This window comes from Phyllopteryx taeniolatus, chromosome 7 (assembly GCF_024500385.1).
Source record: "Phyllopteryx taeniolatus isolate TA_2022b chromosome 7, UOR_Ptae_1.2, whole genome shotgun sequence".
NCBI lineage: Eukaryota > Metazoa > Chordata > Actinopteri > Syngnathiformes > Syngnathidae > Phyllopteryx > Phyllopteryx taeniolatus.
The window spans coordinates 8,244,115-8,254,771 of NC_084508.1; the positions used below are offsets into that span (position 1 = coordinate 8,244,115).

Sequence of the window (10,657 nt, forward strand, 5' to 3'; positions counted from 1 at the left end):
GAATTGACTGGCTGCTTGTGTGTGCTACTTTGGGAATGTTGCTAATTTTGCCAAACATTGGCGAAAAAAGAACATTTTCTACATGTCCCTTTTAAAGTTTCATACTGTACGTTAACAGACGATACATGTTGAAAAGATCCAATTTATTATTTTAAATATTTAAAAGACCCAATTTATAAAAAAAAAAAAAAAAACATGCATAAATTACAGCTAAATGTCCATTTGTAAACAATACACATAATCATTCCGACACCCGACCACCAAGGAGCGTCCGCACACCACCGGGGAGGAGAAAAGCTCTCCGGGAAGCGTCCGCGAGCAGAGCGCCCGTCCGTCCCGAGCGTCCAGGATGTAGACGGTACCATCGGTGGAAGCCACGGCCACCAGCTCGCCTCGCGTCCCGCCGTCGAAGACGCACGGGCTGGCGAACACTTTGCCCGCCGTCGGGAACGTCCACAGCGAGGAGCCGTCGGCGGCGTTCAAGCAGTACAGTCGGCCGTCGTGGGAGCCGCACAGGAGCCTCTGGAGGTCGGAGGTCACGCACGGCGACGAGAAGACGGCGCCCTCCGTCCGGAACTCCCAAAGCTGATGAGATAAATAGAAAAAAATTATAATCCTTCAAAACGTAACAACCAAGAACATAAAAATGCCCTTTCCAAACATTTCCTTTATTGATTTGTTTGTAGTTTGTTTGTTTATACAATAACAACAACAACAACAATAATAATAATATATACATTAAAAATTATACAACCATACAAAAATCAAGTTTAAATACATTTATTACCTGGAAAACAATACATTAATATATAAATTGCTAGACAAAAAACATGTTTCAATAATAATAAAAACAAATACATTGTTATTCAATATACTCAAAATAAATATATTTAATGTCTAATAAATACATGTGATATATATCAATATGTAAATAAATTTACAGAATTTTAAAGTTAAAATTAGTTACATTAGATTTTCTTTCGGGATAAAAAATGTAATACCTTAAATATCTTATTAATGAATATATTATTCCAGAAATATCCATGAAATAACTGTAGTTTAAATAATAACACTATACAATTACATTTTATGTACATGAGAAAATCTAGTCAAAATAAATATTGTTTAAAAATAATCAAGAACTATATGAAAAAACACTATTATATAATTATATTTTAAAATGTGTTATATATTCATAATAAAGTGTAAGAAATGTGCTAGTTTACATAAATATATAAATATGAACATCCATGAATGAAATAAAATTTTAATTTAAACCAGTATAATAAATATAATTTAAATATAGTAAATATGTTGTATAAATATAGGTTGTAGAAATATGTAGATGTAATATGTATTTATATTTAGTCTAAATATATTACCCATCTAATAAATACATAATCTAATATGTAACTTAATAAAAATAAACAATTTTAAAGTTAAAATTTAATAAAAATATACATTTAAAATAATAAAAAATGGTTAGAAAAATGTAAAAAGTCATAATCTCTTAAATACATATTTTCGATTAAAAAAAAAAATTATACGGAACATTATTTGTATAATATTAAATAAATATACAAAGGATTATATAACTATACATAAGAAAATCTCTCTGTCTCTCATGTTGAGTTTTGAGTTTATCAGGTTCCGATTAATGAATGAATAAAAAGTCAAATGTAATTAAAATAACAACAAGCTGACAAAAAGATACATCTGGAATATCTTCAAGAATTCTTTTTTTTCTTTATATTTTCACAAATCGTAACTCGGATTTGAGTGCTGCAAAGAGAAAAAATGTTTTATAAACACCAATCTGAGTAGTTAAAATAGCTATCACATTCTTTTAGCATCATTTTTGAATATTTTATTCATTACTATATATTTTACATATTATTTTATTATTATTATAGTAATATATATTTGTAAAAAAAATACAATATATATTTAAAATCAAGGGTACCAGCAATGGCAAAGAAGAAAAGTGTCATGTCAATCATAGCATGAAATATTAACATTCACAACACATTCATTTTTGACCAAGCAGATGCTAACTTAGCTTAGCTACTTTGCTCACCAGTGTGCCGTCATGGCTGAAGCAGAGGATGTTTCCGTCTACCGAGCCGATGGCCATGCCGCCGCCGCCGCCGCCGCACTTGGGCGAGGAGAAGAAGGGGACGTCCCTGCTGTGCGACCACAGGACGTCGCCGCTGTCCTGACGCCGCAATGCAACACAAACCGTCACTTTTTTTCTTTTGATTTGACTGAACTCGTTAGCTTTGACACTCACTGGGTGGAGACACAGCAGCTTGCCACCCAGCGTGGCCACGTACAGCTGGCGGCGGGCGCCGTCCAGGTAGGGTGAAGAGAAGACGGCCCCGCCCCCGCAGTGGCGCCTCCAAACGCACCGCCGGGCCTGAAAGAAAAATAAGATACCCAGTGCCTTGACTTACGAGTTACAGAAACGTATTGTATTCACTTAAATAAAAAAAAATAATAATTAAAAAAAACTGTGTCTTCATCATTTTGACATAAAATTGCTCTGAAAAACTGAAAAAAAAGATTCAGAAGAACATAAGAAATATTCAGAAAAACATAAAATAAAATGTACCAAAAAAAACTGAAAAAAACCCTCTGAAAGCAGAAACAAATTAAAAACTGAAAACAAAATAGAAACATAACTACTAGGAAAAACAGAAAAATAATTCAGGAAAACAGACAAGAAATATTCTGGGAAAAATACATTATTCTGAAAAAGGAAAAAAAAAAAAAAGCCAGAAAAACTAAATCAATAAAAATTGCGGAAAACAAAAACATAATTTTTTTTTTTTTCCAAGTGAATGCAATATGCTTCTATAACAAGTGGCAGTTAACAGTTTTTTGAGTTCCGAGTTGTCGCTTGGTCAATATTTTGAAAGGGTACCAAAAAAAAAAAAAAAAAAGACAATTCTACTGGACCCTATTTGGTACCTCTCCCTCGGTGACACGCCCCCAACTCACCTGGAGGTCCAGGGCGTACACAAAACCGTCATGCGAGCCCACCATCATGCGCCCCTTGATGGGGTCCACCGCGGGGCGGCTCTTCACGGCGTCGCCCGTCTCAAAGACCCAGCGCGTCTCCCCGGAGTCGGCGCTCAGCACGTACACGCCGCCGTCGTAGCAACCTGAGGCGGGACGTCACGTCGTCACGGCGATTGTCGCGAAGCGGCGGTGAAAAGGACGAAAACCGACCTACAACCACGTAGCGTCCGCACGGCGACACGGCGGCCGAGGCCTCGACGCGCCCCCCGAGGACTCGCTCCCACAGCAGGCGTCCGCTGTCCAGGTCCAGAGCCTGCATCCTGTGCGAGTGCGAGCCGACGAACACGCCGGCTCGGACGCCGTCTTCGCAATCCCGCACCAGAAGCGCCGGGGAGGCGTCCACGCATCTGCCCGTGTCCGAGGACCAGCGCTCCTCGAGGGCCGCCGCGATTCTCCCATCTTCGCTCGTCACCTCTGTCAGCTCACCCTCCGGTTTGAAGACTTTGAAAGGCCGCCTCTCTTCGGCGTCCCCCGGAGGCGCTTCCGCCGCGACGCGCTCTCTTTTCCCCGGCGCGACGAGGAGGCGCAGCACGTCGGCGAAGGTCCCGTCGAGGACCGCCTCCAAGAGCCGAGGCGAACCGACTCCGGTGGTGGCCTGGACGTCCTCGCAGAGCCGAAGCGCCTTCAGCGAGTCTCCGCCGCCGAACAGGAAACGGGAACCCTCATCCAAAATTACGTTCTCGTCCAGACCGAGCGCGTCCTGTTGACACGTCGGAAGAAATTCTTATGTTTACTTGTGGTTTTCAGGGGGAAACAGAGAAAACTGTGCCCGATGCCAGCCATATATTTATTTCTTCATATATTCCTCCCTTTTGGGGTCAATGACCCCAAACCTGTTAGTACTCCACAGTCTCCAATTCACTGCAGGGCTCATACAAATAATGCAAAATCCAGGGGAAGCTAACGTTACAAGAATAAACATTAGCTGACCCTGTACACTCTAGTATCATACTCCGTAGGCTCCACTTTGCTGCAGGGCTCCATTTTCTTTCTGCCCTCAGTCTCCTCTGGGATAAGTAAAACACTGGAAACCCTTCTTCTCCTCCATTTTTGTTTGCTGGCGTGTCTTGTTCTGACTGATGAAACTACATGGTCTTCTTTACATTTAGCTGCGGTCCTCAGTCTCCTCTGGAGTAAAATTGGAAGACCCGTATAGGAGACCCGTATTCATCTGTGCTATTTGTTACCGTGTCTCCTCCTGAGTGGTGCCTACAATTCACATTGGTTTTCTCACTTTCCCAATCATTTGACGATACATGATGAAAAATTACAAAACTGCCAAAGTTAGCTGCAAGGGTCCATTTCCTTGTTGCCCTTAGTCTCCCCTCTGATAAATGAATACAGGCGACCCGCTAATTTTTGTAACATTAGCTTACCTTGGACACTGCAGTATTAGTAGCCCACAGTCTCCCTTCTGCTGCAGGGCTCTCTTTTCTTGCTGCCCTTAGTCTCCTCTTGGATACAATTACCAAGAAATAAATACAGAAGCACTGTAATTTTTGTGAGATTCGCATACCCTGGATACTTCAGTATTATCATATTCCACTGACTCCAGTTTACTGCGGTGTTTCACTTTCTTGCTGCCCTTAGCCTCCTCTTGGATAAAATTGCCAAGAAGGAAATACAGGAGACCCTTGTTAGCGCGTCCTCTTCTGACTGCTGCATTGGATGCGGCTTAGTTTTATTTTTTTATTTCAAAGTGCTATTGATAGAAATGTGTCCTACCTGCCATAAACTTTGTAGCATTTTCTTGAGTTCGGTGCCATCTTTATGTGACCGATTGGCGTCCAAACGTTGCCTCTGGTATATTTTCCCCAAAGCCAGCATGTCCACTTTGCCTGCACACAAGAGGCAGTGAACACACAGGCCGTGCCTAATAGATCGATTTTTGTTCTACGCTCACCATGAGGAGTCAGAGGTAAGGCGGGCACGAGCACCAGCGTGTCAGGAACGGCGTAGGAGGGCAGCAGCGGAGTCAGCCGCTTCAGGAGATGCCCGCTCGGGTCGGGGGGAGAAGATGGCGGCCCGGCGTCTCCGGAGCCCGCGGGTGCGGCGGTCACGGCGAAGGCGAGCAGTCGGGAGCCTTCGTGCAGGCACACGGCGCAGGACTCCACCTCGGGCAGACTCGAGAGCAGCTGAAATCGTTGGAGTGACCGGTATCATCGATATGTGTGTCCACAAGAGGAATATTTAGAACATCAAATTTCACTTTAAAGTGATTAAAATCAGTTCAAATTGAAAAATATGAAAAATATACAGTTATATATTTAGATTATTATTCTATTTTAGGATTATTATACATTTAGATTTACACACACACACATATATATTAGGCTTTATACCATCAGGATTTTTGGGGCAAATCACCGATCAGTGAGTTTAAAAAACCGATAAGCGATCACAAGATGGAGGAATGTGTCTATTTAAATAACCTGTTTATTTACTGTACATACTTGTGCACTTAATTGCTCAAAAAATTCCATTTACAATAAATAATGTCTCTTTGTTCCTCTATTTATGCCAGTGAGGCATAGTGACAGACAGAACAAATGATAAATGGTCTTCTATTAGATGGCAGGAAGTAAATACAGTAATTAATGTATCCACTTTTTGTTTGTTGGTGTGCCGGGAGATTTTTCAATTGTAAAATATGATCCTTGGCTCCATAAAGGTTGGAAATCACTGCTCTCGTCAGATCGTGTTTTCTAATCAGTCAGGTCAAACCAACATTACAACGTGACAGAAATAATGGGTGCTAACTTACTGGAATGAAATGACTTTATTTTGAATTCAACGACTTCACCCACACCGAAACTTTAGCGCACGATTCGACGGAACGCCGGCATGTTTACGTCCAACCGTTCGTGGTACCGCTGACGTTTTGCTGCCTGCTTGCGAGCCGTATCGTATTCAAAGTACGGGAACGTACCTCAAGCGAGCCTCAAACGAACGTCCTCTCCTGTCCTGACCACTAACACACCCTTTTCCCCCATTTTGTTATTATAATACAGTCGGCGCGATCCACTCTTGTTGTCGTCGCCACGGTAACGAGTGTATCCGGTCGCATTTGAGTTGACAAGATAAAGCCCAATGATCGTAAAAAACGGGATGCGTTGGTGTCGGAATACAAGATTTTATTGCAGTCGTCTGACACAGTGCAATCGTGAAAGAGCAAATTTGTCTTGTAGTCTGATCGGGGCATTACGTGTTGTCTGTGTCAGACGTGTAAACTAGCCTTTGGATTCAAATATACTGTGCACGATGGCCGCGCGGAGTTAATGTCTTTTGCGGAGCCCATCAATGATGTCATTGACTGGAACGGCGAATTAGGACATTAAAGCCGCTCAGCATAAAATGCTAAATATCGGGCGATACCGATAAAATTGGTGTAAAGTCTAATATATATATATATAGAGCTCCATCCTCAAGAGGCGTTTACTTGCTGCAGGTCGTCGAGGTTGACGCGTTTGCCGTGGCGCTTGATGCTTCTGTCTTTTCTGCCGCGGTAGTACATCTGCCCGCCTTTCACATCCACCCAGTCTCCCGTGGCCCTCATCGTCCCGGGCATCGGCGCCTCCTCGTGGTCCAGGAGGCACACCCTCTCGTCGCCGCCTGCCTCCGCCAATCAGCTAGCATTAGGACCGAGTAGTTCAGCCGAAACCGAACAATTGCACCGAACTTTCATGTTATTGGGATGTGTAAGGAAGGTCTCAAAAAGAATTACAATTCTTTCATAATTTCAACATTGACCCATAAGTACAGAAAAAATACTTACTAATTCATAATTAAGGACGCTGTGGCCTTTTTGATATTCTTTGCCTTTATTTAAAATTGAAAGAAAGTATTTAAAAATACCAAAAAGTAAAACTCAACCAATTTTAAAAAATGGCTTCAACACGTTTTGCCAAATGTTGGAAGTAGTTTGCACATATTAAGTCATAGCTTGCTCAAACTGTAAATTGAAATGAGATCATCATTATTTCAGTATATCGTATTTTTGTGAAGTTTTCATCATGTAAAATATATACTAAGGCTCAATGAATGTTGTTTTAGACTATGGCATGAGCCCCCCCTCACAAAAAAAAAAAAACACTACAGGTCGCAAATTTCCCCCGGGCTAAAGTTTAACCCAGGTGTGGTGGACGCTGCTCACCTATGAACACCTGTCCTTCGCCTTCTGTCACCACGCCACCATCTCGGTCCCTCGCCTCCACCCTGGTGCCCATCAGAGGGCTCCCCAGAGGCACGGCGGAGGAGGTCGAGCCGTCGGGCCGCCGGAGGAGCGAGGGCGGGATCTCGTAGCAGGTGGCCCAGCAGGACACCTCGGTAACGCCGTAAACGTTGAACACCGCCGTGGCGTTGTCCCGGTGGCGCCAGGCGTTCAGCGCCGAGGCCGACGGGCACGCCTCGCCGCCCAGGGCCAGCACGCGCAGCGGCGAGCCGCGCGACAGCACTTCCCGGCGGAGGAGACGCGGGCCGAAGCGAGACAGCAGCGTGGGTGTGACCTGGCGAAGGGAAACGCTTGAGAGTGACGCTCTTCTTCTCCTCGGGCGCTTCGTTCAATACAGGGCGGCTCAAAAAGAAGGGATACACATTCGAAGTTACCTTACTGATTTATTTGGACAGGTCCTGTGATGAACACAGAAAAGAAGGTAGAAAGGTAAAGAAAAACAGGAGGGAAGGAATGAGGATAGGAAGGAAAGACGACAAGCTGGTGTGACATGGAGGTAAAGAAGGAAGGCAGAAAAGTCGTTTTAAGCAAAGGAACGCAGGGCGCAAAAGAAAAAGTGAGTAAAGGAAAGGAAAGGAAGGCAGAAAGGAACATTGGAGGGAAGGAAGGAAGGATGCTGTGATTTTGAACGAGAATTTAACCTGCATGATGGTCGTGGCGTGACGCCGGAAGAGCAGCTCGCTCAGCCGCTTGGGAATTTTCTTGAGCACGGCGGGAACGACCAGCAGCTGAGCCCCGGACGACAACGCCAGGAAAATGTCCACCACCGAGGGGTCGAAGGTCAGCGGCGACGCCAGGAAGACCACGTCGCCGGAACTCACCTCAAACAAACACCTGACGAAACACATCGATCAAGTTCAATTGTCTTTATAGTACACCAAAGATGGAATAATATATATATTATATTTACACTAATTATTGAATTATATTTTACTTTTTAATTACTGCATTTATGTCAATAAAACTATATGTAATTAGAAGTCAACTCAACCTTATTCATAGAGCGCTTAAAAAAAACACAGCTGAAACAAAAGTGAAAATACATAAAATAAAATGTACGTTAAAATCCAAAAAGACTTAATTAAAATGATTTAAAAATGTGAATAACTGATTCATTTTCATTGTCCAATTAATTTTAAATTTAAATATCAGTCGACATTTTAAATGCTACTTATTCAATTACATTTACAATTTAGTTCTTGTATTCATGTAAAAACAGATTAAACTAGTTTCAATTAGCATTCCAAAATAAAAGAACATTCATTCATTTAATTGAAATTACAGTATTGTTACATTTGAATAGCAATGTCTTCATGTGGTTTCATGAATAATTAACAATTTAAAAAGAGAATGTATGTCATGGGTGTCCAACACAAGGCCCCGGGGGCCAGATTCGGCCCACCACATAATTTTATGTGGCCCACGAAAGCGAATCATGTTTGCCAACTTCCGTATTTTGTTTTTAATTTGCACCAAAATTTCAAATAAATACGTTGAGATATTTCAAGCATTTCCTGTTTCCAAAACCCTTTTTACAGTAACTTCTACAATTGTTGAACAAACTACTGTCCTTGACTTCTAACGTTGAAACCATCAATTTGTTGTGCACTGTCAATATAATGATTTGATGAGGTGATTAAACAATTATATGGTTTCACAGCAGTACTATAATGTGCCCTATGACAAAAATTTGTTTGACACCCCTGAATTTGCATTCAATAACACAGCACAGTTATTTCCTGAATCCATCAGTCACGTTTAAAATAGCAATTAATTACGTAAATTCAAATTTCGCCCAAATCAATTATTTACTGGTAAATGTGGGAACAAAAAAATAATAATCAACATGTTCTTTCTGACCTGAGGTGCAAGATGTTTGGAAGTATGCACTGGTGCGGCACCCGCACAATCTTGGGCAGGCCCGTCGTTCCCGATGTGTGCAGCACGTACGCCAAACTTCCTCCTCCGTGGCGGAGGGATCGCCCCGGTTCCGTTTTCCGGTCGCCGTCCGTCAGCGGCTCGACCCGAACCAGAGTGAGTTTGAACTTGGGCAACACCGCGCATACCTCCACGCTCATGTGCTGGATGAGAGCTGCCTGGAATCTCTTCATAGGAAAGGAAATACAGGAAAGTCGAGCGTGATCACGTATCAATATAAATGATCAGTTTAGTCGTATATCAAATCGAATTCCCTCATTGAAATGAATTGCTCTGCCATTAATCCGTGACAGGCCTTTGGCAACGATGGCCCCATTCATTGACTACATTATTTCGGCGACAGGGACTTCGCTTTTCCGCCACAGTTATGATTTTTTTAAGCTAGTAGTATTAATTAAATACTATTGGAAAACACAGTACACATAGTGCATGAACTGCATTGATACGGTTTGGCAGCAGCCGGCTGGATCTCCGTCACTTTTGTTGTGAAAGCTCATGTGACACAACACGGCCTTTTTGATTGGCCGACGTTGCAATGCCGTTAGTAAACACCCTACCTTGATCAGACGCCTGGTACTCTCAGCAGTTAAGTAAATCAACCCCATCACAAACTGAGCAAACCTGCAGGAGGTCGCTCTTCACAGTACAGAACTTGAGGCCGCACTTGCTCATGACCCGGAAGGAGACAAGTCCTGGAGCACCTGGATCCAGCGGCACGTATGCAGCTGGTGTCTGCAGGATCCTGCAAACGAAATAAGCAGAAAACAAACATTGCACCTCTTCTACACACACATTTATAACGTTAGGCCAAGTTTGATGAGCTCACCCGATGATCCACACCGGTATGAACAGATCGTCGCTACAGTACAGTCCTATTACGCCGTTATTGTGCCCGCAGTGCTGCTGCAGAGTGCGGCAGAGTTCGCTGGAAAGTTCGAGCAGGTCCTGGTAGAGGAGTGACACCGGGCCGTCCGTCGACGACCCGCCGTCAAATGTCACCGCTACTCGCTGGGAGTGAACGGAGGCGGCGGTGGCTACCAGTCCCTGCAGAGTGCCGCTAGACTCCATGCTACCACGCCTCACAGCAATAGTTATCTTTTTTAAATTTATAGTTTATTTATTTATGTTTTAATATATTTAAAACCGAACATAATTCAGGAATATAAAGTGTTTGGGTCCGCCGCCACCACAACATTGTCGCGTGGTTATGACGTAAATCCCAACCACGCCGCTGAAAACTCGCTGCATTCACGTTTAAAACGAGGTTACGTATATTGAAATGATTACACCGAGTGAATATCAACTTTTATGGTTCTTATTTTTTGTTAGCTGATAAAATTATTATACAGAGAAATAGGATAGGTTACATGTGTGTTTAATCCACACTGCATGCAGAATTCTTCCCCA

At 42.8% G+C, this 10,657-nt stretch overlaps 1 protein-coding gene across 2 annotated transcripts; it reads right to left on the reverse strand.

Moving 5' to 3' along the window:
* Positions 1 to 128: 128 nt before the first annotated feature.
* On the reverse strand, positions 129 to 10,459 carry aasdh (aminoadipate-semialdehyde dehydrogenase). Of its 2 annotated transcripts, XM_061779595.1 has the most exons (13): positions 10,077 to 10,456; positions 9,872 to 9,992; positions 9,173 to 9,417; positions 7,954 to 8,146; positions 7,235 to 7,586; positions 6,521 to 6,693; positions 4,985 to 5,216; positions 4,807 to 4,919; positions 3,232 to 3,781; positions 3,001 to 3,164; positions 2,291 to 2,416; positions 2,078 to 2,215; positions 129 to 585 (listed from the first exon to the last, which is right to left on the reverse strand). In XM_061779595.1, the coding sequence occupies exons 1-13, from the start codon at positions 10,316 to 10,318 to the stop codon at positions 211 to 213; spliced, it is 3,024 nt and encodes a 1,007-aa protein (XP_061635579.1). In that variant the 5' UTR covers positions 10,319 to 10,456; the 3' UTR covers positions 129 to 210. The 2 variants fall into 2 exon arrangements, with proteins under 2 accessions (XP_061635579.1, XP_061635577.1); XM_061779593.1 differs by having other exon boundaries at positions 2,078 to 2,416; positions 10,077 to 10,459.
* Between the last annotated feature and the right edge of the window lie 198 nt (positions 10,460 to 10,657).